At 33.8% G+C, this 16,590-nt stretch overlaps 1 protein-coding gene across 1 annotated transcript; it reads right to left on the bottom strand.

The window, feature by feature from the left end:
- Positions 1 to 1,679: 1,679 nt before the first annotated feature.
- LOC113661212 (alpha-2-macroglobulin-like) lies at positions 1,680 to 13,901 on the bottom strand. Its single transcript, XM_027175211.2, has 34 exons — positions 13,756 to 13,901; positions 12,624 to 12,804; positions 12,397 to 12,553; positions 12,250 to 12,302; positions 12,038 to 12,058; positions 11,768 to 11,933; positions 11,595 to 11,679; positions 11,317 to 11,431; positions 11,073 to 11,193; positions 10,812 to 10,921; positions 10,491 to 10,661; positions 10,163 to 10,396; positions 9,804 to 10,016; positions 9,532 to 9,681; positions 8,600 to 8,725; positions 8,300 to 8,393; positions 7,220 to 7,340; positions 6,741 to 6,966; positions 6,534 to 6,660; positions 6,300 to 6,421; positions 6,179 to 6,230; positions 5,972 to 6,055; positions 4,751 to 4,927; positions 4,579 to 4,654; positions 4,292 to 4,448; positions 4,134 to 4,208; positions 3,818 to 3,980; positions 3,402 to 3,592; positions 2,861 to 3,076; positions 2,458 to 2,579; positions 2,235 to 2,316; positions 2,060 to 2,128; positions 1,831 to 1,936; positions 1,680 to 1,751 (listed from the first exon to the last, which is right to left on the bottom strand). The coding sequence occupies exons 1-34, from the start codon at positions 13,860 to 13,862 to the stop codon at positions 1,711 to 1,713; spliced, it is 4,311 nt and encodes a 1,436-aa protein (XP_027031012.2). The 5' UTR covers positions 13,863 to 13,901; the 3' UTR covers positions 1,680 to 1,710.
- Positions 13,902 to 16,590: the final 2,689 nt, after the last annotated feature.

Below are 16,590 nucleotides of genomic sequence, written 5' to 3'. Positions count from 1 at the left end.
AAGACCAGTGTTGTGCAGTAACGCGTTACTGTAACGCAGTTTCTTTTTACAGTAATTAATACTCTAACGCATTACTATTTAAATAAAGTAACTCCGTTACCGTTACCATATGGTACGTTTGTCCGTTACTTTTTTAAATTAATTCATTTAGACTGAAGTGTAGCCTACAGACTAACCTGTTTACAGCAGCGACGCACAGGATTGGTGGATGCCAACCTGTAAACACGAAGACGCCGCACTGTGGGTGTGTTTCCGTTTATTCAGGTATGTGTGGCAGTAATGGCGAGCCAAGGCGAGAGCAAGTGCACACACGCAAGGTCTCTCGCTCCCCCTCACTCTCTGCCGTGCGCGCGCTACACGGTTTGGATTGCACTCTCTGTCGCGCATGCGCGCTCTTGTTCGCTGGCTCTAGATTCCAGGAGATTGTGACTAATTTGCGGACATCAGGGAGCCGCTATCAATATGCGGGAGACTCCCGGAACATCCGGGACACTTGGAATGTCTAGACCATAAGCATAAAAGGGCATTAATGGGAACATTAAAGAACGTTCTTTTAAAAAGTTACTTTTAACAGTAACGCGTTACTTTTTGGTGTAAGTAATCAACAAAGTAATTGAGTTACTTTTTGACTGAAGTAACTAGTAACTAGTTACTATTTCTTAGTAACTAGCACAACACTGGTCAAAACTAATACTGTGGTTTAAATTATATCCATCATGCTTGAGAGCTGATAATTTATACTTTGAACTAGCATCATATATTTTGCTCTGCTACATCACAAGATATTTGCATAATAAGATGAAAGTAATCACCTTCCCATGGTATTATTGCGTTTCATTGTGAATTTGGTGAATATCGGATTTGGGTGAAATTTTTGGCAAAAAACACGTAAACCAGTGGGATTCGAATTTTGAGAGTTATTTAACCAAAATATTGAAATTGTCTGATTTTCATCAAATTTGCATGAATTGTTAGGTGGGTCAAGACAAACATTGTGGTTTGATTAATATCCTCCTATCGTGCACATCGTGAACTTGGTGGGAATTGGATTTGAGAGAAATTTTCAGACAAAAACCCGTAAACCAGCAGTCTTAGCATTTTGACAGTTTTTTTGTTGACAAAAATATTAAAATTGTCTGATCTTCATCAAATTTATTCATCATACATTTTTAGGTGAGTCAAATGGTCACTTTTTTTTATTCTGCCGGAAAGTTAAGCTCTTAGCTGGTATTCTTTTTTTATTCTGTAATACATTAGCATTAAATATGTTTGCCCTGATATTTTGTAGGATATTTGCATAATAGATTGAGATCACCCTCATATGTAACTATTGAGTTTACTATTGTGAATTATGAATTTTGTGACAACCGTATTTATGAAATTTTTGCCAAAAAACACATGGGGAGAAAATGGCTAATTGAGCCCAATTTGGACTTTTTCACTTAGGGGTGTACTCACTTTTGTGGCCAGTGGTTTAGACATTAATGGATGTGTGTTGAGTTATTTTGAGGGGACAGCAAATTTACACTGTTTTAGTAAAGTGTAATTTCTTCTGTGTTGTCACAAGAAAATATATAATAAAATATTTATGTGTGTGTGTGTGTGTGTGTGTGTGTGTGTGTGTGTGTGTGTGTGTACACTAGATAAAAGCAGGACACAGAAGATGTACAAAGGTTTTCTGAAGGTTATCTTTAATGCAGCTCTGGAAGCTTACACACAAGGTGAGGTGTACTCTGTTTCAGACTGGTCATCTAAATGAAAAAATCATTAAGTTAAAGCAATGTAGTCATAATAACAATGCTTAAATCACACTTGTTTGGCAAATCTTACTTGTTTGGTAGTAATCGTAAACTTTGATCACAGCTGGCTTGAGATTCTTGACAGGAAATGCTTGTTTAATGTGTAGATAATAGTTGACAGGAAGATTCCTTTGGAGCTGTTAGAGATACAGAAGAGTTTTTAAACAACACATCCCGTCATATTGTTTTATACATTTTAAAAATGAAACATATATTATTTAAAAGTAGGTGTACAGCAGATGTGTGTAATATTGGTGTACCTTATTGATGTACATGATAATATGGTCATCTTTGGAATCAACTCGTTGAACCAAAAATTGATTTTTCAGCTAAGAAAGTAAAAAGTCAGCATTACTAAATAAATACTTAACACACAAATACAGTAACTAATATTTTAGCATTTTTACACATTTTTGTATAGCTATTCTCACTTACTTCACCAGGATCTGCTGTGAACCCTGATAAGAGTTTTATGTCCACTATGATCATGTTAGTACTGTTTAGTTCCCCATCATATCTGAAAATAAAAAACAAACAACATAAATATACTCTAATATTTTATGCGATATGATCTAGTTATTTAATGTTAAAGATTGAGAAGAATCAGGCACTTATTTACTCATATTAGTATAAGGATTTATTATATGTTTATTCTTACGTGACAGTGAAATTGATTGCTAGAGTGTATTGGAATGATTTTGTGCATTTTCCACCAGATGTAGCTGAGATACGCAGTGTATTGGCATGAGTAGGTGTGGGGACATTGTAGAAAAGTGCTGTCTGCAAATTGGGATAAAAGAATATCATTTATAACTGCAGTGAAGTATCTGAAGTAAATAGAAATCTTTAGGAACATTCAAATTGAAGTTGTTGAATTGCCTTTAAATTACAAATACTGTAACTCAATATTACAAATGTATAATTTCAATAATAATAATAATAATAATAATAATAATAATAATAATAATAATAATAATAATAATAATAAATGTGTGTGCACTCTTATTATTTAACAAATAAAGAATTGTAAAAAATGTATTGAAATAATTTAGAGAACTGACCTGCACTGATACACAGGTGGAGCCCTTCACATCAATGCTGTATTTACCAGGAACATCCTGCAATGATCTTTCTTGGTACAGTAACTTGTTGTTCTGATTCACATCAAAGTTGTGACTGTGTCCAGCTGCAGACTTTACAGTTACTGTGCTAGAGCCTTCTGAGCTGAACACTTTAGTGGAGTACAGAGCCAGAGCTTGGAGAGCCACGACTGTGTCCTGATTAAGAGTATGAAAATATACATATAAATATTTACTAAGTAAAAAATATATAATAATATAATTAATATAATCATACAGGTATAGTCAACACTTTTTTTAATATCTACATACAGTATATTGTGTGTTTTTAAATATGAAATGAGATCTTTAGAAATTGGTGGTATCAGTCAGCATATATACTGTTTGGTGTTTTGTGTATTATTGTCTGTGTTTTATGTGCTGGTTGGGCAGGCATGTTGAAGACTGTATTTGGGGCACAAATATTTAGATCTTCTTGCATAATCATGCAGAAAATTTGCATAAAGGTCTGAAAATCGGTTACCTGGGTGGATGAAAAGCCTCCATAGGGATTTTGCTGTTTCACGAGCCAGCTGACTATCCTATTAGCGTAGCCCAAATCAGCAGCAGTGAGTTGACCTGTACTGAGAACAGCTAGGAGCACATAGGAACTGATTTCCACTGACAATGAGCTGGAATCATCTAATGCTGACTGAGACCAGTGAAGACGACCATCTAAAATAAAAGAAAATACAAGATAATTAAGACAACCTCATTGGGATGTTAGACTATCATATGTATTTGCCATTTGTATCATACATTCACATACGTATTTACACCAAAATTCCAGACCACCTACTAGCAGGAAGAAGTCACTTACACATGGTCAAGAAGTGAAACTCCACAGAAATTTAATTGTAATATATTTATATAATGCAAAATACTTGAACGCTCTCATACCTCCTGTAATAGCAATACTATTTAGCTCTTTTAGTAGCTGCTCTCGAGTTTCATTCTCTCCAGCCAGACTGAAAGTGTAAGCCAAGAGCGCAGTGGTGTAGGTGTTTGTCAGGTTACCAATAGAAGATTTTAGGCATAACAGCCCTTTATTAACAACAGGATCCTGCAATCAAAACATATTTAATGATATATAAGAACAGCAATCTTTTGGCAGATTTCTAGAAAACTTTCAGTTTTATTTATTTTATTATGACTCTTATGCCTATAGAGTTATGTGTCATTTAAAAGCAATCGTAAAAATGCATCATGCTCTTACTTGCACTGTAAGGCCCAATTCAAGGAATGATGCAGTGATGTATGCAGTAATGGTCACATCATCATTTACACCACCCTGTAATACATGATAAATTAGATTGGATACGATATATTTAGAAACATGTTCTCTCGATTTGAGAGCCTTAGAACCAGAAATACCTTCATTCTGTTATTGAACAGATTTCCCTGTCGTATAAAACAGCCATTTGATCCTTGGATACGTATAAGCCAATTCTTTGCACTGTTAATGATATCTGGATCAATAAAGATGTAACGCTGTGCTTTGCTGAAGGTCCTTAAGACAAATGCAGTTAACCTGGTGGTGGAGATTTATTTGTAATTAAATAATAAAAATATTGTTTTAAATTCACAATGTCTGAAAATCATTAGATAAAAATAGATTTGTAACCATTTTACATCATTACTACTACTTGTAAAATTCTTACCATGTGTTCTCCTCTCCACTGCCAAATGTGCTATATCCACCACTGATATGTTTATAGTTTAGCTGCCTCTGATATCCTGTGTAAAGACAAATGATTCTGAGTCTGATTACTTCAGCAAGACTTTAGCCAGTATTGACGTAAAGATTATAAAGAGAAATATAACGTCACTGACCACTCTTAAGGAAACCGGTAGCCTTCTCACGGATATCTGTGGTGAGCTGCTCAGTGTTCTCTAGATATTGAAGAATGTAGATATTTGGGGCGAGAAGAGCAATGTTTTGTTCTCCACAGCCATATGGCATCCTTAGTAGTCCATTCAGATTTTTTAATGCACGACCAAGTATGTCTCCTACGAAAGAACAGAATAATTTTTTTTTATAGTTTAATTACATAGCCTAATAAATAATAATAAATAATTTACCTAATAAAATTTTGAGTTTATAAAAAGTACCATGATTTACCACGTCAATCTGACTATAGAGAACAATTATAATAGCCATTACAAAAAATATATACACCTGACTATTTAAAGAGACAGGCACCTTGGTGTTGTTAACTTTTGAATCGCTGGAATTCTGCTATATTCCATTAAAGCAGAAATAAACCTGTATCTAATCTATAGTTTTAAAATGACCTCTGACTAGACACACGTATTGACTTTCTTAAAGAAATGTATGATAACATGAAATGTAAGAGTTGTAAGACTGCGAAAACTGAAATGAAATACCTTTAGATATGTAAAACTTTGACCTCAACTATAATAATATTTTTATTTTATCTAAATTCTTGTGATGCTTGCTGCCTAAGTTAGTTGCAATTTGACTTAGTATTTTCCTTCAAACATAATATTGTTTTATTATTGATATAACATTATTTATTTATTTATTTATTTATTTATTTATTTATTTATTTATTCATTCATTCATTCATTCATTCATTCATTCATTCATTTATTTATTCGTTCATTCATTCATTCATTTACTTCTGCATAATAGGGAACATGACTAAAATTTGTATTTCTAATCTTTTACTCTTTTTATTAAGGACCCAGAAGTCATTAACTGATAAACAAAATTTGTATTAAATTCCTTTGAAAGTCCTATCAATTTAAACTTTGAGTGTAATCAACAAGCTGATCATACCTAAAGAATTATTTTCCTCTATAATATAGTCTATTTAAGACAAGATTAGTTGCAATTCTTTGTGAAAATCCATGAAAATGAATATAGTAAATTCAATCTTCGAAAAAAAAAAAAATATAATAGTATATATAGTATATAAAAATAATATATGCATATTATATAGTCTTCTATAATTTCATATACATTTCTATTGTTTCTGTTGGCAAGATTAAAACATTACATATTTGTTATTAATGTATACTGTTTTTTACCAAGCACTGAAACAGAAGCTCGTGATGATCCCTTTATTACATCCTCAGGAAGAATTAGCTCCAGCTCCTCTGAAACACTGTTGCCTGTAAGTGAAAGGTAAGACATCTCTATCTTTTCTGAGTGGTACTATTATACATTTATACAGTTATACATGAAAACGTAGACATAAATAAAGGTGTGGACATAAATCAAGAGTATATTCCAACCTTGTGGACATAACAACCAGCTTTGGCTCTTTGTCTTTTCAGTTCCTTCAGCCTGCATGAAAATAAAGTTTTATAAATTCAATGCAATTAGCTGAAACTTCATTTTTTGAAAGACACTGACCTTTACAATGAGGCTTCGTGTAACTGTGTCAATACGGCCTCTCTCGGGAACACTCACAATCTCATTATCACACACAGTCTGGGATTGTTCTGCCTCTGCACTCACTGTCACATTCATGACTCCTGTAGCACATTTAAGGAGATGGATTTTATTGCTTTTTTTGTTATTTTTAAATCTCTTTAATTCTCCACAAATAATGCAATAGACACACACTTGCAACTTTTTATGCCTCACCAAGCACAGAGGGAATCAGAGTCCATTTGAAGGTCTTTCTTCCATTTGCACACAGACAGGATGAATATTCACCATCAGAAGATTTTTCCAGAGTGTAGTCTGAGGAAGGGACTGGAGTCACTTTAACCTGTCAATGAGACACAGGTGATTAATTTATATCTCAACATTTATAAAAACATTTCTGTTGAAATCTTGAAAATAAAGTACCATAATGCATTTGGAAAGATAATTGAAGACAGTAGCCTTCAGCTCAAAAACCTCTCCACGTATAATGGAGTAAGGCAACGAGAGCTCCAGGAAGAAGGGCTGAAACACTGTGAGCTGAACAGGAGGAGCGAGACCCAGACCTATAGAGGACACGCAGAAAGCATCAGTTTCCCAAGTGGTGATGGTGTCAGGAACAGTGAGAGGAAGCTGTACAGATCCAGAGTCCCTGTGGACAATCAAAACACTTACATGTCTAAATTTTGTTTGTTTATCGTAAATCAGTATACTATCAATGTATATTCTTATAGATTTCTCTAAAAAGGTGTCCATGGCAAGATTTAGCAACTAATTACAACATACAAAGTTTTTTTAAGTCTAATTTAATCTTCAGAACACTGATTTGCATTCTTTTCTGTTACTTAATTTTTTTTTAAATTATATGCCAAATAAAACTAAAAATGAAATACTAATTCACTAACCCCACTTCCACAAGTTGCCAGATCCAAGTTTCTGGGAAGAATTTACGGTCCGTTTTGATGGGTCTAGCTTCTGAGGATCTTGCAAATGAACCCTCTGAATAAATTCTTGACCTGAGGCGCCCTGCAAATCAGTAAAAATATGACAAAAAATAACTTACTTAGAACTGTACTTAGAATGACTTCCTTAACAGAACCCATTCGGTACTTCCCAACTCATAAGATACACAACATTTTCAGACACAATTTAATGTAGATACACTATATGGCCAAACATAAAACCACACTGACACTCATACCTGCTTGCTGAAATTCCAATTTCAGATTTTGTCCCCCTTTACTGTTATAACACCTTCCCCTCTTCTGAAAATTTTAGAGATTTTGGAGTGTGGCTGTAGGGATTTGCCCATTCACTTACAAGAGTATTAGTGAGATCAGGCACTGATGTCATGCAAGGAGGTCTGGGATGCAGTTGGCAAGTGTGGTTCATCCCAGTGATGTTCAGTGGGATTGAGGTATGTGGGATTTGTGGGATGTCTTCTTAAAGCTTGATTTGTGCAAATGTGTTGCTGGAACAGGTCTGGGCCTCTTAGTTCCAAGGAAGCAAAATGTAATGCCCCACCTTACAAAGCCATCCAGTTTTATTGAAGACACAGGAAAACAATTCCAAAATGGTTGGCAAGGGCATTGTCAATAAATAAACAGAGGTCAGGTGATCACTAAACAACTCAACCTTGGCAAGGCAAAATGTGAAATGTAAAACATCTATATATCTATCTCTCTAACCAGAAGGACTATAACAAATACAAAGGCTTGCTAACAACTGGTGGGAATCACAGAGAGTGTTCATCACAATGTGAGTGTGACTTCAGAGACCTTTAAATACTGTGTGCTGTGATTGTGAACTGATGTATGTGATTAGTATCATGGCTGTGTGTGTTGTAGTTGACACGACCGTGGTGATGTACTGTAGTCGAACAGCAATTATAGCACTACATGACAATGTGATGGTCAGGTGTCCACAAACCTTTGGCCATATAGTGTTTTCCCTATTAGGAAAAAAACAAAATGTTCCATAATTACCATTTGAACGTCCACGATTATACCTCACACCTTTGTATATCAAACACTCAGGGTGTCTTACAGCCAAGTTTGTTGCCATCTTTAGCCCCACATCCTGTCAGATGATAATAATTCATGTACTGTAGCCAGGTGAACCAGGTAGTTTCAGAAATTAAAAATTTTATATTCTATACATAAAACTTATTATGGTATTTTCATACTCAATTTGTTTTTTAAATCAGAATATCACAAAAATATATAAGAAGTTACATAAGAAGTTATATACACTGTTATTCAGAATTTTACTGGTTAGTCTGTTACCTTTAATGTTCTGTAAACATGGTCATAAGGTACATCACGCCGAGGTCTAATATGTAAGCACTCAATTTCTTCTTCAACATCATAGGGATAATAATCTGCTGATCTCATTTGCAAAATATCAAATATCTATGGAAATATATAACAATAACAACAATTTAACAATTAACCTCAAATAATTTTGTGACAGTCTCTGGCAAACCGATCACTTGATCTGAAACTAATATCTAGTATATGCACCATGTTGTAGGGAAAACCCCTAGACATCACAGCATGTGAACTCCTCATTATTACTATCCTAGGAAAATAGTTCTCAAGTTCTCCCGGTGAACTAAGTGAAAAATTTTGTAAATAATTTGTAAAGGTTTTCTAAAAATTAGATGTTGCAATCACAATATATAGCACAGTTGCTCATCAACAGTTTTTGAATGTCTACATCAGCGGTGTCCAATCTTATCCAGAAAGGGCCGGTGTGGGTGCAGGTTTTCATTCCAACCAAGCAGAAGCCACACCTGATTCCACCTGTTTAATCAGTTGTTCTTGGCTTTTAGTAGACTCTGGTGTGGCTATTGCTTGGTTGGAATGAAAACCTGCACCCATACCGGCCCTTTCTGGATAAGATTGGAGACTGCTGGTCTACAAGAGGTCTGAAGAGATGTGTTGTGGAAAACATTAAAAATGGCTGACACATTTTACACATCAAAGTGTATTTGAATAATAAATCTTAAATAAGAGCTATATGTTCAATAGTAACTCCTGAACATCTGTAATTGAGAAGGCTATGAAAATATAATTGCAGCATTTTAAACCATGCATGAAAACTAAACTAAAATAAAATAACATATAAAATAAAAGAACAAGCATTAAAACAAAAAACAAGCACTTATATAGTTATAGGTATATAGTATAATATGTGTAGCACATCTTAATTTCACCTTGTCAGCATTTAGACGGTTTCCTGGCACTAAGATGAACACACTCTGATCTACAGCACTGAGGCCACAAAGTGACCCAGGATGAGCTGAGACCCCAAGAGTGTTCTTCTCACCTGGAACTGCTTTAGAGGGAGAGAACTGTAGTGAAACCTGCAGCACATGATGAAAGCAAGTTCACACAGTTTTTTTTTTTTTTTTTTTTTTACAACAATCTGAGCAATCAAACTAATTGAATGAAAATAAAATGCTCACAATGTAGGTGCTAGCATTACCTTATTTCTGAAACACTTTTCAACATCAAAATTCCTTCTAGATGCAATGACGTTCTCACTGGGCAGGACAGAGTACGCCACAACCTGCACTACAGGAGCCAGCTCAGCAAGAACAGATAGTTTAAATGAGATTTTTCCTTTTCTGAGATCTGTAGATGCTTCCACTTCAACTATCTCATGCCCATAATGGAATATGGCTCCTTTAGACAAGACCTGAACCAGAGGCACAAAATATATTATAATAAATGTGCCGTGAAATATATATATAAAAAAAATATATAAGATCTGAAGGAATAAAGGTAATACAGGTGACTCTCATTTCCTGTCTCAAGTAGCGTACAATTACTACAAGTACTTACCATGTATATGAGATCAATACTGTAACTTTCAGTAGTTTCCCCAACAATATAGTAGTTAATTGTTATGGGAATTTCTGCACCACATTTAAATGGTTCTCCTGAGCTCTCTATTGACAGTTCACTGTACACTGGACTGTAAGGTGTAGCAGGTTGGAGCAGATGGATATGTGCAGCATCATTGGAAAAGAATGGTGTTTTGTATTTTTTGTGTTTAGCTTCTGGGTGGACACTTGCCTATACAACAGAGAAACAATAAAAACAGTCACATTGATCTTCGATATAATATATATATATATTTTTATGTACTGCTTAGGTAATCCTGCCATACCAACAATGTTAGATCTGTTTTAGGATGTTCAGGAGAAGCAACTGAGAAGTTTGCCAAGCCATTACTATCTGTTGTAAGGTTGAGTAGTAAGATTTGAGACCACTGATCACGTTCAAAAAGATACACCTTCTTGTTAGGAATTGGTGTTCCACTGTAGGTAGTTACTTTAATCTAAATAGGAAAAAAATAATTATTATCAATCACCTATTTGTCATCAAAAGCATAAAAACAATAGTAAATGTCAATGCAAATGTAAATAATAATAATAATAATAATAATAATAATAATAATAATAATAATGAAAAGCATTGAAAGACATACCTTTCCTTCTATAACTTGCCCCCGTTCAAAGTTTTTTGGTAATTCGAGTATTTCCACTTTACCAATTTTAAAAGAAAGCCTTATCATTTTATCTTTCTTCACTGAAATATCTAAAGAAACAGAACCAAATTGCAATATGGTATTATATAGATACCAATAAGATAAATATAAACCCTGTTAAGCTTATATATATATATATATAAGCTTAATATATATATAGTCATTCTCTGCTTTGTTGTGAGAGATCTGTTAGTGACTCACCTGTCCCTTCCTCCGTGAGTATAATATTAGCAACAAGACGATTATTTAACTTTTGTTCAAATTCAGTATTCATGAAGGTTGACACATTGATGATAATCAATGAACAGCCATTCTGACTCATCTGAGAGGAGCAATCAAAACAAATGCATGACTTCATTAAAGAGAGAGTGAGAGAGAGAGAGAGAGAGAGAGAGAGAGAGAGAGAGAGAGAGAGATTATTTTTAAAAGAGTGTTACATGCTTACCTCCACCGTTTCACTCAGGCAGGGTGAAATCATTGAGGTATCATCATGACTTGAACTAAACTGGCGGCACAGCTGCACCACTGTTTGACCAACTACTGGTTGTCCATAAGTGTACCTTCATAATCATACATTTTATTTATGTAAGATATATATCAGATAGATGTTTTATACATGTGCACTGGACATTCAACGTAGTCAACACTATGTGATGTATTAAAAAACTGAATTCATCACAAATGTGAAGAGATTAGTTTTTTCCCCCTCAAATTTGTACCTACTTTCCACAAACTTCAAGCTTTAGTTCCTCCTCACCGATGCTGTGTTCTTCTGGTGCTTTTACTGTAACCTCGAACTTGGGTAAAACTAAAAGCCAAATGCAGTTAGTTTATTTTTACAGTAAGATGTTGGTTACAGTTGTGATTAGCGTTGTGTTACTAGTAATTTCACTTACCATAATTGTCCACCTTAAATGTGTGCTTTGTCAACTTTTTTCCAGTCTCAGCAATTATCTGATAATCTCCCTTTGGAGCCTCAGCGTTTAGTTCATGAGAAAGCTGCAGTATCAAACCTGTCGTGGACACATTTGTCCACTGACCAATCCTGTTATGATTTCCATCCTGTTTTGTTCCACAACAAATACTTAGAATTGACACAATATGGATATTACATGACACAATATGGATATTACAAATGTTTAGATATTACAAATGAACCAGTTTACCTCAAGACTCACTGTGCTGTACTGTGGAGTATAAGACAATACATCTTTACTAACAATGTACAAATATTACACTGAGAAGGGTACAATTTTGGTCTGCTCTTATAAAAATGAGCATAGACTAATGTCGATGTACATCTTCAAAGTTTAATGTTCAGTTGAAGGATTGTCAGTTTTTTTATATAAAATATTTAAATGACAAAATCAGCTCTTACTTTTTGTTCCAGGGGAATAAAAGTAGAATCCATATTAACAATTCTGAAATTTACTGTGGAAAAACAACGGTACAGAAATGTGTTGTTTTATTTTACTAAATATATAAGTATGTTTTAGTAGAAATGGCGGGCTATTGAATGAGTTACCTGTTTGTCCTGGATTGTAGATGGGTTTATCAGTCTGAATGAAAATCAATGTGTCGTAGGATTTAAACATCACTTTCCTTTTCTCTGTCATCTTAAAACGTTCACCTGTGACTTCTACTTTAATATTTTGCACTGATTCACGCATAACCCATGGAGCCTGTAGAGTTGTTTCCATGTTAATAATTAGACATAAAAGTATAATAAAAGTAGTCATTTGTATTTCTGACCTGAAAATCCAAGCAGTGGTGAAAGTCCTTTTCCACTGTTTCTTGCAAAAGAGTTTTGCTACGGTTGTTGCGAACCAGAAAGATGTTCATTTGCAGAGTCTCATTAGGCTTCAGAAGACTTGCACACAATTTAGCAACAGAGCCAGCCTCTATTACTGCAGGAAATGTCACCATGAAATATCTAAATACAAAAACAAAGGCTTGAGATGATTTTTAATGGACTACTACTAGTCAATGACAGTTATATATTACTTACATAGTATTGCAGCCAAATCATATGACCTCAATTTTTGCAATATGGCTGCACACCACATTCCATTCCCTCATCCAACTGCTGCTATAACAGTGTATATATGTTTGCAAGATCCCTCTTTTTTTTTTTTTTTTTTACAATCCTCTATTTTTGAACAATGAATTGTATAATAAACAGAATGCACATGCATCTAAGCAATTTTGTGTATCTGTCCTGTAGTGTTTTGTATTGTCTTTTGTCTTTTGCACTCAGTTGCACACTATACACTTTCTGTGGCTAGGACAACTTACTTTAGTCCTTAGCTCTGTGTTGTTTTATGCAGCACCAGGGTCAGAGAGGAATGCTGTTTCATTTCACTGTGTACTGTGTCAGTTATATATGGTTGAAATGACAATAAAAGCTTGAGTTGACTCGACTCGACTTGAATGTCAAAGATTAGTTAAAAAGCCTACAGCTTTCCTGTGATATCTGACTCCATTAAAAACTCTTTTTATTAGGCTGTGTCTCTCATCACAGTTGAATTTTCACAATAAAAATAATATTTCTTGATAATAGATTTTACACCATTTCCTTTCTTATTGAGTCATACTTTTTTCTGAGCCAACGACATTTTCAGGAAGACCCCAAAACAAGATCGATTTTGATATTGTGATATTATCTAATCATTTTTACCATCAGCAGATTGAAACTTTTTTCTAATGTGGGTCATTTTTTCTAATGTGGGTCATAATGTGTTTCCATGCCATGTTTGCTATGATAGCACGTTCTGCCACTGCAAACTCCAACTTTGCAATTTCTTAGTTAGAACATTTTTTTACATGATGGCTACAAGATCTGGAATAGTTTATCACAACTTTTCTAAAATTATATGATACTTACGGTCCTGAAGTTTGTCCATAGACAGAGAGAAAGAGTAGGCTGACTAACAGTAGCCTTATCATTGTGTTTGTATGTTTAACCTCCATCACCACTGCCAAGCTGTACATACTGAAAGCCTTTTTAATGTCACCACTCCATCTGAACTTATCCTCATCAATGATTAATCACAATCTGAGCAAATATAGCATTCTGACTCCATAAAATAAGCATAATAGTTTGGCATACAGTGGATTATCGATTGTGCTTTTTTGGTTAAAACATTTGCAGTAGAAATACAAATAAGACAGCTGAATAACATGCTTTGTACAGCACTGAATTAGGAATATTTTCACATTCATTTATTTAAATGTAATCTAGTAAATCAAGAGAAGTATTACAAATTTTCTGACATTGCAGGTTGAAATAATTTTCTATAGCAGTCATAAGTGATTTTCTTGGTGCATTAAATGATTTTAATGTAATTGCAATGGACAGTCATCATGCAATCATACCACATTATTTAAGAATGTGTAATATTAATGATTTTTAATTATAATTATGATTATGGTTTATAATAGTTAAAACATGACTGTGATAGCCTACAATGCTTCTAGTAGAAGCACTACACATTTAGACAACTCTTCCACACTTGAATGTCACTAATAGATATTTATATGAATTTCCATGCATGGGTTTTATGACAGGGAACTTCTTTACTATTGATTGTATGATTATTATACTTTTAAAGTAGTCATATTTAAACTGTGTGGAATTGCTATTTTATATTGAGACATTTGTGTTCAGTTGTTTTCAACAGAAAAAAGTTCAAAGTTGCAGTCTACATTTCGTCACACTGTTCAATGCCAGTAAACATATAATCACTAACCTATTTCACTTGAATTCAAACAAATCTCTTCAAACAAATCTCACCCACACAGACTATAGGTAATTTACTTTAACAAAAATTAGGAGTTTGAAATATAAGGTACACAAATACAACAATATACTCATACTTTTATTAAAGCATGAAACTACTGCAAGAAATGAAAATCAAATACTGTGTATGACAATATATATTAATAACATATAACAACTGAACTTAGGCCTTATCAAATCTTTATCTGTAGTACATAAAATTGTGAAAGAAGCTGTACTGAATCCTTTTCGTTTATGTTATAGTTATAAAACTATAGATGCGTTAAAAAAAGAATAACGGAAATCAGAATGTTGGCTTCTACAAAGCCAACATAATTAAACAAGTTGTTTAATTATGTTGGCTTCTACAAAGCCAACATAATTAAACAAGTTGTGATTGCTTAATTGTGAAACCCCTACATTTGCTCTAGGCTGACCAATTGGCATCGGAATGTATACATAAACAAACACAGAGAAGTCTATGGATCTACTAAAGCATCTAACAATTAAAGTTCTGGAAAAAAAATCAGAACTTGGTTATACAAAATATCCCAAACATCTTTTAAATGACTATTATATTTATTATTTAATAAATATAATAAAGAATGGATTGGTCATACAATATACATGAAATGTAAGGGATGTGTAACCCTGTTCAAACACCTGACATGAGTGTCAGACTCTGATTTTACTGTGCTGGGCTCATTAGGACTAATTACATTTATACCCTCATGAGATATATATAGAGAAAAACATTAAAACTTGAATGTAACAGCAATTTAATATGTATGTGAAGTGCATGTATAACCAGTACATTAAAGACCTTTTCTGAATCTTTAATGCAGATTAAAAAACGCAGCACACAGATGATATCCATTCAGCTTTTCTAAATCTTTAATGCAGATTTTTAAGCTTACACACAAGGGGAGGTGTACTGCATCTCAGACCGGACATCTAAATGGAAGAATCAGTAAGTGGAAGCAATGTAGTCACAATAACAATGACAATAACAATCACAGAACACAGGAGAATCTTACTTGGTTGGTAGTAATCATAAACTTTGATCACAGCTGGCTTGAGATTTTTGACAGGCATCGCGTGTTTAATTTGTAGATGATAGTTGGCAGGAATATTCCTTCGGAGCTGTTACACCAGAGATACACCAGATAAAACATGCATGTTTTAATAGAGTAGAGCAGATGTACAGCAGATGTGGATAATGAAGGTGATAATTCATGTTGTGTACAGATTTCTAATCTTTACCTTTTGTATATACATGATAATATGGTCATCTTTGGAATGTACTCTTTTCACCAAAGGAAAATACTCCAGCTTGTAAGCACAAAATTAACTCTGCATTAGTAAATTAGTAATTAAACAGCATAAATGAAAGTCCTGGCATCTGCTTTCTAGATATACTAAATAGATTTTTGTGTTTAGCGTGTTGTCTCTGCTTACTTCAAACGGATCTGCTGTGAACCCTGATAAAAGTTTTATATCCACTATAATCATGGTAGTGCTGTGTCGTTTCGATTTATAACTGAAAATTAAAATAAACAATATATATATATAATTCAGTTAATAAATAATATATTTAAGGATATTTATTCATTAACTAAAAGAAGTCTTGATTTGAGTGTATTTATGACACTTTCATTCTTACGTGATGGTGAAATGGAGGGACGCTATTTCTCCAAATGATTTTTTGCAGTTTGATTCAGTTGTAGCTGTGATGTTCAGTGTATTGGTTTTAGTAGGTGTGGGAACATTGTAGAAAAGTACTGTCTGTAAAGAGGATAAAAGTTGCATGAAGCAGTTATTAAAGTGAAAAATGTGTCTTTTTAAGCTTCTGTTATTCTTGTCATCTTGAAATAGTCTGAACATTCACCTCTGACCTGCAGAAATGGTAGTTATTGAATGTTTTCTGTTTTTGTTGCAACA

The sequence above is a fragment of the Tachysurus fulvidraco genome, chromosome 11 (assembly GCF_022655615.1).
Source record: "Tachysurus fulvidraco isolate hzauxx_2018 chromosome 11, HZAU_PFXX_2.0, whole genome shotgun sequence".
In the NCBI taxonomy this organism is placed as follows: domain Eukaryota; kingdom Metazoa; phylum Chordata; class Actinopteri; order Siluriformes; family Bagridae; genus Tachysurus; species Tachysurus fulvidraco.
This window is presented reverse-complemented; position numbering and strand designations above follow the sequence as displayed.

Bases quoted from the DNA above. Each gene is read 5' to 3' on its own strand.
- LOC113661212 (XM_027175211.2), bottom strand. From the start codon at position 13,862: ATGTACAGCTTGGCAGTGGTGATGGAGGTTAAACATACAAACACAATG. The intron at 6,231-6,299 runs GTCAGTGTCTTT...ATTTTCATGCAG, and splicing joins CACGAAGCCTCATTGTAAAG to GCTGAAGGAACTGAAAAGAC. The intron at 3,981-4,133 runs GTAAGAGCATGA...TTTTGATTGCAG, and splicing joins AATTGGGCCTTACAGTGCAA to GATCCTGTTGTTAATAAAGG.